This window comes from Aquarana catesbeiana, linkage group LG03 (genome assembly GCF_042186555.1).
Source record: "Aquarana catesbeiana isolate 2022-GZ linkage group LG03, ASM4218655v1, whole genome shotgun sequence".
Lineage (NCBI taxonomy): Eukaryota > Metazoa > Chordata > Amphibia > Anura > Ranidae > Aquarana > Aquarana catesbeiana.
The window spans coordinates 491,412,166-491,426,731 of record NC_133326.1 but is presented as its reverse complement, the minus strand read 5'-3'; the positions used below and the strand labels follow the sequence as shown (position 1 = coordinate 491,426,731).

General features: G+C 40.5%; 1 protein-coding gene across 3 annotated transcripts in view; it reads left to right on the top strand.

Annotated features, from left to right (window-relative positions):
• LTC4S (leukotriene C4 synthase) overlaps positions 1-14,566 on the top strand; it is a 305,490-nt gene that overhangs the window by 205,472 nt on the left and 85,452 nt on the right. For all 3 annotated transcript variants that reach the window (XM_073621049.1, XM_073621048.1, XM_073621050.1), the window contains one exon: positions 14,449-14,565. In XM_073621049.1, the coding sequence (XP_073477150.1) occupies positions 14,508-14,565 (58 nt within the window). In that variant the 5' untranslated portion in view covers positions 14,449-14,507. The remainder of the gene's footprint in view (positions 1-14,448; position 14,566) is intronic.

The following is a 14,566-nucleotide window of genomic DNA, read 5'->3' as shown; positions in this document are numbered from 1 at the left end:
CCTGTCTTGTTTGCACCGCCTGTATACTGCTGTTCAGAGTATATAGGGCCTGGGGGCCCCACACCTTTCCTTTTTTTAATTTGGGTGTGGGGTTCCCCTTAATATCCATACAAGACCCAAAGGGCCTGGTAATGGACTGGGGGGGGTACCCATGCCGTTTGTCTCACTGATTTTCATCCATATTGCCGGGACCCGACATAACATTAAAGCCGCAAGCAGTTTTAAATGACTTTTATTCTTTAAAAATGCCATTTTGTGCAGGGATTGTTCTAAGCACGGGAAACACGTGCCATTTTACAGGCATACTATAGACACCTCCCAGGTATGATATTTAAAGGAATATTTAACTTTTTTTTCACTTTAAGCATCATTAAAATCACTGCTCCCGAAAAACGGCAGTTTTTAAAAGTTTTTTTTGCATTGATACATGTCCCCTAGGGCAGGACCCGGGTCCCCAAACCCTTTTTAGGACAATACCATGCATATTAGCCTTTAAAATTAGCACTTTTGATTTCGAACGTTCGAGTCATATAGACTTTAATGGGGCTCTAAAGCTTGCGCGAACTTTCGGTCCGTTCGCAGGTTCTGGTGCAAACCGAACCGGGGGGGTGTTCGGCTCATCCCTAATCAACACTCCTCGGGTCTTGGTGCTGTGGCCTTTCTCTTGGGGGTTCCTGTGGTTCCCTTTGATTTTGGGGAATTTGAGAAGCTACCCCATCCCTGGGGTGATTGACCTGTTCCTGATTGGGAGGTGTCCTGCGATTATCAGGATTCTCATTAGAATTTGGATCTCTTATAAAGTTGTGGTCTCTGTAGTAACCAGAGTGGCCGTGAAAGTTTGGATTCATGTTAAAGCGTGGGTACCCTTGAAAATTGGGGTCTCTGTTAAAATTTAGGTTTCTGACAAAGTTGGGGTTCCTATTATAGTAGGGGTACCTAGTAGCAGTGGGATCTCGATTCCAATGTGATTGTTGGTTGTTCTGGGATCCCTGCAGTTATCCCTTCTGGCTATTTCTGTACCTGGGTCCCCTTTCACCCTCACTACCGTAACCTGGCTACCTTTGTCTGTCCTCTATCATCTGTTGTGGCTGAGGTGGAACTCCAGGAGACCCCATGGGTTTCCCATTTCGGACTACCTCAGCATATGACTTCCTCTCTGTCTGTAGCTCATGAGGTTGGGGGTTCACGGTAGTGGCTGCTATGGTTTTAGGGCTAGGTTTGGCTTCTCTTTTCACCCCACCTTCGCTGGACTGCTGGATTGAGTACAGGTGATCACTCTCCCCGACTAACCAATCCAGGGAACGTCCTCTCTTAAAATCCCTTGCTAGTCCTAATTTGATATAAGCAGGTAGGAGTCAGAAATTCTGGCTGATCCAGATTAGGGTCCTTTTCAGCCAGAAAATATGCGCTTCTCGAAACAGCTAGGAATTCTGTGGGACTCTGATTATGGCTGCATTTCAAATTGTAGGCTGCGGCTTTGGCAGTGGTAACAGTTTTGTAGGGCCCAAACTCCATTTGACACCTGTATTTGATTTCCCTCCATGACTGACCGTATAGAGCCTGCAATGAATCAAAGAATTGCTTGTACTTTTCTTCAAATATCCATGGCAATAATTCAATTTTGGTACGATCGTCCTGAATGTTTAAGATTTTCAGGGTACGTTCGTAGGTTCAATTATGGTCAGTGATGGTTTGGGAACACTTCTTGGAGAAAACGGGAACAGTTTTTTTAACGAATTTTATCACCTTGAGGGTGTCATTTTTTTTATTGGGGTCCTAGTCTTCCTTTTCTGCCCATTTGAAGCTCTTTCAACTTCCTCCTCTGTACATTCTGGGGAGTATCTTTGCAGCTTAGGGGGTGACCTGTCTTCTTAACCTGTCTCTTTGTAACTTAGCTGTGTCCCCCGGAAATATGGAGATTTCCGTTTTTCCATTTCCTGTTCCTCTAGACGACCTTAGCTCATGGATTCATATTCTAATTGTTCCGTTAATCTTCCTATCCATCCCCCCATTCCTCTCTGCTCAGTTCTCAGTTTCTCAATTTCTGCCTCACTCTCTTTATCTTTGTCAGCAGAGTCTGCTTCAATGGGGCTTTTTCTTTCTTGTTTGTAACTTTCTATTTCTTGTTTACATTTATGATATTTCCCTTGCAGTTTTTTGACTAGGTGACAGGAGTCTTCATATAGGGTCTGAGCATTTTGGATCTGGCCCATTAAATCTTCCCGACTTTCTTTAGAATGTCTGAGTCTACCCTCAGCCTGCTGGATTTTGGTTGTCAGGGATTCTATTGCTTCTGTTTTGTCATTTAAGGTGGTGCGAGTGGCTAACAATTCTCTTTTTAAGGCTGGCATTTGCTCGGCAACTTCATTACACAAAAAACATAAAACCGGCCAAGACTATCATGATTCGGTCTCGGCTTTTTGTGTCTTTTGCGCTAGCAAAAGCCATAATCATTTGGAAAACCCAACCATTTTCAGTAAAAAAAATCATCACTTAACCTCTGGGCCTGTTCTATCTCCTCTTTAACAAATTCCTCTAAATTGTCTCTTATTTCTAATCTTTTGCGAATATAAATCAGTCACACCATAGTCAAGGACCCTACCTAAGTTTTCCCGAGACCCAGTGGCCTTTTTCTGGCTTGAGGTGGCTACCGCTGGGGCGGTATCATTATCCTGGTTGTTTCTGGGTGAACCAGATTCATTATCACTACCAGCCATGTTAATATACAACCGATATTTTTCACAATGTATATGCAAACACAATCACCAGTATGTTCTGTAACGTGGTAAGATTCCCTCTTACAAAGTATCTCAGCAGTGCCTCCAATTTTATGTTGTGAGTGTGGTATGGAATCTTAATTAAGATCTCAGTGTTTGTTTTCAGTGACTCCAACCTTATGGTAATTTTATGAATTTAGTTCCGAATGTCAGTGCATACCACAATCCTTTCCTAAGTTCGTTGATTTATGGGGTTTTCTTACCAAAGTATAAAATATCTCCCAACAAAATTAATAAGTAAAAAATTTGACTTTATTAATTAATGAGTATATTCATACAATTTCATACAGAACTATATTTTCTGGTGATTGATACTTCACACATACACTATTAAAACATCAAAATTGCAGTGAGGAAAACTAATATGATTACTCAGGGGAGTCCAAATTGGTCTGTTGGAAAAATATGTGCGGTAATTTACGCTTTATATCCAAGAACGCAATATCCCTTGTCACTCAGGGAAGCAGTCCTTCAAACTTCTCCGGCCGGAAGAAGTCCAAAGTATGTCTCACAGAGTCAACAGAACAATATTGCCAATTTGAATTAATTATTAAGCCAACAGAGCTTCAGAAATTAAATTGAGCAATCAAACTTCCCTGGGATCACAGAAATTTAAATTGATATAAATATTTGCTTGAATTCCCTAAGACCTATAAAATATAATCCCTACGATTTTCAGAGAGGAGCTGAAATAGAATTTGTGTGATCTGTATCATACCAATCAGTTTAAAAGGGAAGATGTCCGCCAATATCTAAGCACATCGAGTGGCTCCAGTCACAAGGTCCAGCAAGATGGGGAGTGGTCAAATATCAGCAGACTTCTTGATGTTGGGGGTGCATTTGGTGTGGGGTCTGTGATCCCTTCTTTAGGGCCTTCCCAACCTTTATACCATTTTGGGACAATAAGCTCATAAAATTATCATGAGCTCAGCCCAGAAGGTTTGGCTCACTCTCCATTGGTTGGGGGAATTTTTATGTTTTGCCAGTTACCATAGGTAATATTATCTTCAGCCATTGGGGTGTGTCTGTTCTAAACTTACTTTGTTAAAAAGAAGGAATGTATTTTCTTATTATAATGAGTATTTATCTATATTTTGGGGATATGAATATGTCTATACTGTTTAGGGACCCCTAGTAATTGGTGCGTAATACAATCATTGATTTATAAATGTGGTTAATTAGAATCACACAAAATAGATGTTTATATGAACAATGACATGACTCCTGTATCTCCTATGTCAACCTAATAGTCTTGAGACAACACATGTAATATGGGTATTTTCATATAGATGCGGTCATGGCTTGTCTTTATCTTCACGATGGCTATCTGAACACAATTTTCCATTTGTATCATATTCCTACTTCTAATATACGTGTATTTATAATGTAAAGTATACACAGGTTTTCAGTGTTTCCTCACAGCGTCTAAAATGAACTTTGAACATTTTGGACACAATTCCATTATTTGCTTTTCTAATAGTGGTGTCTTATTTGTCCTGTTGGGGTAAACCTTAACTTGGTATCTTAGTCATTGTCTGTGAGACCATCTGAGCCAACATTGAGGATGACTTTAGGAAATTTATTCACACTCTGATACAATAGGTTTATTTACCCAAGCCTTCCTTGAATTAAAAGTTTTTGTGGCTTCGGTCTCAGCCAACATGAGATCCTGTTTCTTGCAGCCCAGCTTTTCAATGGGTCATATAGATTAGTCACCTAATTCTGATGGGAGGGGGAAGTGTTCTTTTTGGTATCGCTGACTCAGATTTTACCAGGCTAAATCAAGAGAAAAAAAAAAAGATATTTTGAGGTTTTATCCTTTTTATGGTGATTTATATAGGAGCAAGGTGACTTATAATATGGACCAACTCTGAGACTTTCTCCGTCCCCTGGAGATACCCTCAATTTCTGCAGATGACAGATAAAGACTCCGGACTCAGTGAATGAAGCAACTATTATCTTAATACCCAAACCAGATAAGGCTCAGACACTACCAGAGACTTATCGGCCAATCTCGTTGCTAAACTCAGATATTAAGGTATTGGCAGGGGTCTTGGCCAATAGACTAAATACCGTTATAGGGAAATTGATACATCAGGACCAGACAGGATTCATCCCCGGAAGGTCCACAGCAATAAGTTTGAGGAAACTGTTTCTTAACCTGCAGATGACTCCTGATAATGTGGGGAAAAATAGCGGTTTTGTCCCTCGACGCAGCAAAAGCAATTGACTGTGTCGAGTGGACATATCTGTGGGAGGTTTTGAAAAGATTTGGCCTGGGTGAAGGTTTTGTGAGGTGGATACAAATATTATATCATGCCCCCCGAGCATGTTTACAGATTAATGGTACCATATCAAACTTTTTTTCATTATCTAGGGGTATCAGACAGGGCTGCCCGTTATCCCCATTGTTGTTTGCATTAGCAATAGAGCCCCTAGCAATAGCAATCAGACAAACACCCCTAATTAAAGGGTTTAGGAGAGGAGAGAGGGAAGATAAACTTTGTTTGTATGCAGATGATGCTCTGCTGTTTCTGGGAGATACGGATGAATCACTAGTTTCTGCTGTAACCCTGATAGAGGCCTTTGGCTCCTTCTCAGGTTTCAGCATAAACTGGGATAAATCCGTATTGATCCCACTAGATGAGATGTCTCCAATCCTACCACAGAAGGTAAATTAGATTAGAATAGCTAAGTATTTTAAGTATCTAGGTATTTGGGTCTCCTTTTAAAATCGAGAAATATTTGAATCAAAATTTGATGCCACTTTTAGATAAATTTAAGGCGAAGAGTAGAATATGGACTAAATTACTTTTTATCTCTTGTGGGATGTGCAAATTTAATTAAAATGTTCTGGGGCCCTCAGTTACTTTATATTCTACAAAATTCTCCTATGTGGATTCCCCTTAAATGGTTTAAAAAAATAGATTCCCTGTTCCGTATCCTACTATGGAAGGGTAAAATTCCTAGAATTTAGCTTTCTACATTACAACTTCCCAAAGAAAAGGGGGGACTTGCTGTGCCAAATGCAAAGATGTACTTTATTGCTTCTCAACTGCAACAGATGGTGGGATGGGGCAATGTAGACAGGATGGACCCAATTCAATCTATACTTTTGACTCGACCCTCTTGTAATAATTTAATAGCTCAGTTGGAATCCAGATCCATTGGAAATGCTATACAAAGACCCACCTTAGTGTTCATGAACAGAGTATGGCAGGAAATTAAATTAAAAATGCAATATAAAGACATTTCAGTTTTTACCCCTGTATGGCAGAATATAAAGTATAAGGAGATAAATAAACTAGAAGGAATTTAGGGTAAGGAAATGATCGGGGATTCAATATATTGACCAATTATGATTATGTGCTAAAAACATGTCAAGAATTACAAAAAGAATATTTCCTACCCCCCAACACCTTTTTTCAATATTTACAATAAAGACATGCTTTACAGATCCAATTTAAAGGAAAGAATTTAAAAGTTCAAAATATGCCATTAATAGACTTAATCGCAAAGATACAATTGAACAAGGGCATCATCACTAAAATATATGACTAATTAATTGGACAACTCCAGGGAAAGGCTACCCGTCAAGCTAGACGGGGATGGGAAAAGGACCTAGGAGATTTAACAGATGAACAATTGCAAAATATTTTGGAACAAGTACAATCAGTATCAGTTTCACCCCAGCAAACTTTAACACAATTATACATAATTCATAGGGTGTATAGGACCCCAGTTAAATTGTATTACTGGGGTAGACGAGATACATCTGACTGTCCCCGGTGTAGGAGAACCTCAGCTGACCTAATACATATGCTATGGAAATAAAAAAACTCTATTCAGGGGAATGGCGCTGTTCGCATAATAAATATAAACTAAAAATAAATCCAATCCACAAAAATAAATGTTACCAGCTCAACGTATAAAGTGAAACAATGTGAAAGGTATATGTGAACCTCTACACCCAAACACAAAAAATAAATTAAATTAAATAAATTAAAATATGAAAAAAAAATGTGTATGCACACAGATTAAGTCAAAAAATGGCATATGATGTAAATAAATTTCATCAAATAATATTAATAAGTGTTAGGTGCAACTTAACACAATATCTTAAAGGATTAACGTATATTGTGTGAACATGGTTTGGAACATCTATAAGTGTTCAACTAATCGTAAAAAATATATATATACATATATATTCTGTGTAATGGGAATAAGTGTTGCGTGCCAAAAAAAAAAATAAATGAACACAAAAAATATATAACCACATATAAATGTGAACTCAAATGAGCAATAAAAAACAAAAATATATAAAAACACAGTGCTGGTCTGCACAAAAAATATATATATATTAATGAGTGATAAAGTGACAGGTGCCAATTCAGAATAGTAAGTCCCAAATATGATTAAAAAAAAAAAAAATGTGTATATGTATACACTACAAGAAAACAGTCTGTGAAAAGTGATCCATGCAAAGGAGGAGTGGTAAACAATTAGGTGAATCTTCAGTGATCCCCACTTTTATCTGTGTCACCCTATTGTGCTTGCACTCACCGGAGCGCCCCACCCCTACAGGGGTAACAGGCGTATTGGATGTATTCCAACGGTGTTGTCCCCCTCTAGCATGAGGTGTCTCCTCAAATTCGTGCTGCTGTATTCCACCTCTCCGGGAAGCGGCATTAAGGGTCTCCACCAACGTGCGTTCCCATATATAAGGTAAAAGGATGAGCCTTATAGCGTGAATCCATGGAACCAAAGTTGTACTTTATTAAAAATAAATTCTCATATATCTCATTTGCATTTCCATATGCTATGGCAATGTCCCAAATTATTTAGGTACTGGCAAAAAATAATAGATACTATTATATTATTACTATTATTAATATGTATACCAAATACAGGTATAAAGGGATCCTAAAATAAGTTTGCTGGGGTGCTTAGAAAAAGAAACATAGATACCAACAATTAGGATAGCAATTAACAAGATGTTGTTTATTGCACGCAAGCAAATTGCACAAAAATGGATTTCTTCGAATGGGCCAACATACGAGGAATGGTGCCTACAGGTTAATGACACTGTATTAAACGAATGGCAGGTTTGTCGAAATAGGGGGTCAATAAAAAAGTTTCATTAAATGTGGGATTTGTGGCTGGGCATGTCTGGGATGACTCCTTTTATTATAGCAACAGATGGAACTCCAGGGGTGGATGGTTCTTTTTCAAATGATGGGGAAGGATAAGTGAAAGAGGGTGGGTGGAATAAGGGAAAGTAAATAAAAGGTAGGAGGAGAAAAGGGGAGAGAAAGGGAGAAGGAAGGAGAGGTGGGAAAAAGAGGAAAAAGAAAGGGAGAGGGAGATGAAAGGGTGAAAAAGAGGGAAGAAAGGTGGAAAAAGAGAAAGGAAGAGTAAGAGGGATAAGTTTAGGCTATAAATGGATTGTATAGATAGGCGTACCTATCATATATGGCTGTTGGTCCTATTGCAGGGGTTTTTTTTCCTGTGAATGGATATAGGATGAGGTAGATAAAACCGGGGGAGAGAAGACAGGGGAAAGGGATGAGTTTTTTACATGTGTAGCACTTACCCCCGAAGGAGCGGCTGGTATTTGAATGGGCTTACCGTTCCTTTACTGTTTCACCATATCCGTCATAGGGGTCCCATTAAAGACTTCTTTCTCTGATTTTAGCTCCGACACAGTCTCTTTTTTCAATGCTTTATTTAAGAAAGACACATGCTATTGGAATTGGAATTGCAGATCAGGAACACTTTCTTTGCTCCAGAGGACAATAACTCCACAACTGGATTCAGCAACCACCGGATAGTCCTCTCTCACTGACCTAGCAGCCGATGTGATGCTCGGTTATAGTCTCTGCCGCAGACTTTAAGATTTGGTATAACTGTTACACAATCCTCTGCCACAGGATTGGGTAATTAGTGACTTTTTGCAATATCAATGCTTGATCACATAGTACCAGTTCCCTTCTTCCGAACCTACGGTACTGTGTGGTTGGTGACTCAGGTTGCATCCTCCAACTGAGTCTCCAGGCTCTTCTAGAGGCACAGGCCTTATTGCGCGGTCCTCTCCTGAAAAGTCCTCCCCTGGATCCTGCAGTTGCTCGGCTTCTTCTCGCAGGCAAGACAGCACAGGATCATCCCTGGATCGGTAAGCCCCAAGACTTTTGGGGCTACTTTCAGTAAGGACGCCTCGGGGCAGCGACACACCTTAGGCCAGGAGGGCCATCAGGTCAGAACTCCTTTCCTGTCACGGGGTCTGTACCTTAAGTACCCCCTCCCAGAATGCACACCAGGCAGACCACACCCACTGACCGTTTCCGGGCAGGGAGGCACTCAATACACCCAGCTTGTTGCAATTTCCAACCTTGGCCGAAATAATAGGGCGTCATCCCTAGGCCAAGGGGAAAACCACACAACCAGACAAGCTGAAACAGAACCAGAATTTACAGTAATGGTAGTCAGAGCTAAAATACAGCTTCAGACAACTAAATTTTTATTTATAGCGTCTGTATTGAAAATACCAGCGCTACACATGAATAATAGTGTTGATGTAATTAAGAGAACGATAGATGGTGTATGTGTTTAGGCCTCTTGGTTTGTTTACTGCTTTTTGTTTGTTTTATTTTATTTTTTATGTGTACTTAGTTGTTTTTGTTCTAAGTGCTGTAAAATAAAAGTGGTGTTAATAAAAATTATGAATTAAAAAAAAAATGTATTTTCATTCTGCCATGTCATTCCCACCCTTTTATAGCTTGTTATTTCCCAGGTGTGTGCTGGTATGGAAAGTGAAAATGGAAAATTGTTCTTTTATATGTTATTTTCCTTTCCTGACAAGCACCATGGCAACACAGGATTTCCACCCAGTCTGGAAGAAACTAGTTATGTAACGACAGTCTGCGATGGGAGTAGAGTTTTTATTAACCGCTTGCTTATTGGGCATTTAAACTCCCTTCCTGCCTAAGCCAATTTTCAGCTTTCAGTGCTGTCTCTCTTTGAATGACAATTGCGCGGTCATGCTACACTGTACCTATATGACATTTCTATCATTTTTTCCACACAAATCGAGCTTTCTTTTGGTGGTATTTAATCACTACTGGGGTTTTTGTTTTTTGCTAAACAAACAAAAAAGGCCAGAAATCTTGAAAAAAAAAGAAAAAAAAGTTTTCATAACTTGTTATAAAATTTTGCATACAGGTAATTTTTCTCCTTCACTGATGTGCACTGATGAGGCGGTACCGATGGGCACTGATAGGCTTCACTGATGAGGCGGCACTGATGGGCACTGATAGGTGACACTGATGGGCACTGATGAGACGGCACTGGTGGGCACTGATCAGGAGGCACTAATGAGGCTGCACTGATAGGTGGCACTGACAGGTGGCATTGATAGGGGGCACTGATAGGTGGCACTGATAGGCAGCACTTAAGGACACTGATAGGTGGCACTGTTGGGCACTGATAGGCACTGGTAGGTGACACTGATAGGTAGTACTGATAGGTGACACTGATGATGCGGCACTGATTGGCAGCACCGATGGGCACTAATAGGTGGCACTGGTGGGCATTGATAGGTGGCATTGGTTGGTGGCACTGGTAGGTGGCACTGGTGAGAAATAGTAGGTGGCACTGATCGGTACTGCTTAGCAGCAGTGGGTGTCCCATTCGCACAAGCTGGAAATCAGCTTTTTTTTTCTCCTCACGCTGTTAGTATGAAGAAAAAACATAGGCCGATTACCGACTCCTATTTACATCACGTGATCAGCTGTCATTGGCTGACAGCTGATCACGTAGTAAAGGAATCAGCCCCTCACTCCGTTCTGTGATCAGCCGTGTCTCATGGAAATCATTGACCAAATATAGTCATGTCTATATACACTCACCAGCCACTTCATTAGGTACACCTGTTAAATTGCTTGGTAACACAAATTGCTAATCAGCCAATCACATGGCAGCAACTCAATGCATTTAGGCATCTAGATGTGGTGAAGATGACTTGCTGAAGTTCAAACAGAATAGGGAAGAAAGTGGATTTAAGTGATTTTGAACATGGCATGGTTGTTGGTGCCAGACGGGCTGGTCTGAGTATTTCAATACTGATAATCTACTGGGATTTTCAGGCATAATTATCTCTAGGGTTTACAGAGAATGGTCCAGAAAAAAAGGAAAATATCCAGTGAACGGCAGCTGTGTGGATAAAAATGCCTTGCTGATGTCAGAGGAGAATGGGCAGACTAGTTTGAGATGATAGAAAGGCAACAGCAATTCAAATAACTATCTCTGAATGCACAACTCATGGAACCTTGAAGCAGATGGGCTACAGCAGCAGAAGACCACACCGGGTGCCACTGCTGTCAGCTATGAACAGGAAACTGAGGCTACAATTCGCACAGGCTCACGGAAATTGCACAATAGAAGATTGGAAAAATGTTGCCTGGTCTGAGTCTCGATTTCAGCTGCGACATTTAGATGGTAGGGTCAGAATTTGGCGTAAACAAATTAAAGCATTGATCCATTCTGCCTTGTATTAACGGTTCAGACTGGTGGTGTAATGGTATGGGGGATATTTTCTTGGCATGTTTTGGGCTCATGAGTATTGTTGCTGACCATGTCCATCCCTTTATGACTACAGTGTACCCATCTTCTGATGGCTACTTCCAGCAGGATAATGCACCATGTCACAAAGCTCAAATCATCTCAAACTGGTTTCTTGAACATGACAATGAGTTCACCGTAATTCAATGGCCTCCAGAGTCACCAGATCTCCATCCAATAAAGCATCTTTGGGATGTGGTAGAACATGACATTCTAATCATGGATGTGCAGCCGACAAATCTGCAGAAACTGCGTGATGCAATCATGTCAATATGGACCAAAATCTCTTGTTGAATCTATGCCACAAAGAATTAAGGCAGTTCTGAAGGCAAAAGGGGGTCCAACCCGGTACTAGCAAGGTGTACCTAATAAAATGTACCTAATAAAATGGCTAATATGTGTATATTTAAAGAGTCACTGATGGCAAAACTTTTTTTTCATTTTGGGTTGAGTAAGGGCGGGTTATAGCCCCTGTCAGTTTTTTTTCCCTCCATCTGTGTCCCATTGCGGAGATTTCCCTGCACTTACTCTCCCATAGCCAAAACAGGAAGTGAGAGGAAAGTGAGAGTGTCACCAGGGTCACCTTTACTAGTTGTCCTTCTTTGAAGATTTCCCTTCTCCTGTTCTGATGGCACCCCAAAATTTGTAGTTTTCTTTTACTTTCACTTTTGACGATAATGGTAAATAGGAAAAATAGAGAGGGTGAATCTCCCTAATGGGGTCACAGACAGCAATAAAACCTGACAGGTGTTATAATCCATCTCCACTCTATCCAAAACACACACAAAAAAGAGTTTTGCCTTTAGTGGCACTTTTAGGCTTCATATACCGTGGCCATGGGAAAGCACGAAACGTGGCAAAAAACGCTGCACTTTTTGCCGCGGTTTTTCGGCATCTTGCGTTTTCTCACGGCCAACGGTCAAAATGTTCCTATCCTGAACGTGATTCGTCTGCGTTCAGGAGAGGAGGGCTGAAGCTCCCCTAAATGCGGCAGCTCCTAAAACTCTGCTAAAAGCCTACAGTATGTGTATATTGACACACAGGCTTTTATGGAGTTGAGTTCAGGAGCTTTGGCAAAAAACTGGAGCTGCCAGTGTAGGCTAGTGTACATGAAGCCTTAGGGGACTTTACGATCCCTATAGGCTCCCCCTACCTGCAGACACCCATGGCCACCAAGCCTATGTTGTGGGGAAGAGGCCCTTGTTCTCCAACATGGGGACAAGGTGCTTTTCCAGGCTGAGTCCCACTGGCAAGGTATCCTCCCCATGTTAAGGGCATGCTGCCTGGTATGACTCATGGGGGAGGGGGGCATGCTTGTGCCCCGTTTCGTTGCCAGTCAGGCTGCATGTTCACATAAAGGTGTGGTGTTGATTTTGTTTTTTTTATCTTTTTGATGCGGTTCCCCCTAAAATCCATACTAGACCTAAAGGGTCTGGTATGGAATTTGGGGGGAACCCATGCCATTTTTTTCTCACACTGTTCTTACTCCTTTGTTCACATTCTTCTGTCAGCTGGGAATGCCCAGTTGACAGTCAAATGTGCAGGGCAGGAGTGAGTCTCTGGTTATTACGACCCCAGCCAGTGGTTTCCTAATTACCATTATCCCTGAGCAGAAAGCATTAACATTTAGCAGTGGTAGTAATAACGCTACTAAATGTTTCAGTCCTTGCTGCAGTTGGAGGTTCAGCTTGACTGAACATCTATTCTTTCAGCCGTTCGCTTTACCACCCAAATATAAAATATATATAAAAAAATAAATATATAAAACAAATCCACAGCTCATGAACATTGCACAGTGCACAGTACATCCCATATTATTTTCCCTTCTGGTCAAATGTTCTTAGCCCATAGTGTTAGACTTTTTTTTCCTATTGGTTGAATGTTCTTTTAATGCTATGTTCAAATGTTTTTAAGTCTTTTTTTCTCATAGGCCGCATTCATGCCTCATGTGAGCGTTCATGGGAACAACACATGTTTCTGCTTGTGTTTCCAGAAAAACGCAGCAAAACACTCAATGTGCTTGCGGTGCCATTATTCCTTAACGGCACCCCAAACTTGGGTAGCAGTCCCAACTTTTGTTGCACAAAAAATGCAGCAAAACGTGCAACACAAAATTCACTTGGTTCAGTGCCAAGCGTGGCATGTTGCATTGCTCAGGTATGAAGGCAGCCTTAGGAGTGAATATTAGGGAATGTAACAATCGTCCTGCGAAATGCAATGTTCCTATTCAATGCAGAGATTTCGCCTACAGTACTTTTTTTTCCTGACACTAGATGTCTTCAGACTGATGGCCAACATCATTCAACCTACTTCCAGGCTATCATGGAGCTGCCATAACCTATAAGTGCCAAGTGAAATGAGAAGCAGCTCAGTGATTAGCTCATCTTTCTGTCTTCCTATCAGTATGCTTCTAATCAGCACATGAACTGGTTGCTATGTAACTATAGTTGCTGTTACTATATGCAATATTTGGCACTGTGGAAGGATATTTGGATACCTGCATCTCTGTTTACTTTAAATTGAAGTCTGGACTTGCTTTTAATGCTTTAGGTTTGTATGTTTTACTAATGCTTCACTATATTGTTTTTGATATGGTGTACACCTTCTCCGGATGGGCAATGTCTGGTGATCTTGCATGGTATAAAAATATCTATATTCATGGTGTTGTTTTGTGTATGTTTTGACAACGTTTTAAACTTTAACTTTTTCCTCGAGTGAGTCATTTTCTCTAGCATTATGGTTTTTTTGTTAGCAAGTTTTTATATGTATGTTGAAATCTAAAGCAAACACAATTTAACAGCGTGGTATGTATGTACAGTATATCTTTTCTTTTGATTTGGTATATACACTATGTTGGTTAACACAGCTTTGTCAAATGAAAGATGTCTGGTTCTATTTTGTGTGGGTATTTTTTAATACTTTATATTCTACAGGCACACTGCCATCATATATTACGATTTCTTTTTTCAAGTTCAGGCAGGATTTTTTCAAAACGAAATGAGTAGTCATGAGCAAGGAATATGCATTCATTTTTCTCCTGTTTTGACATTGGCAGCTGCCTGTCACTGATATCTGAGATCAAGATCAAGACTGGTACAGATCTGTTTGACCATTATGTTACCTGACATTGTGCTATTAGGAGCTGTGACTTTACTTGGAGTTCTGGAGCAAGG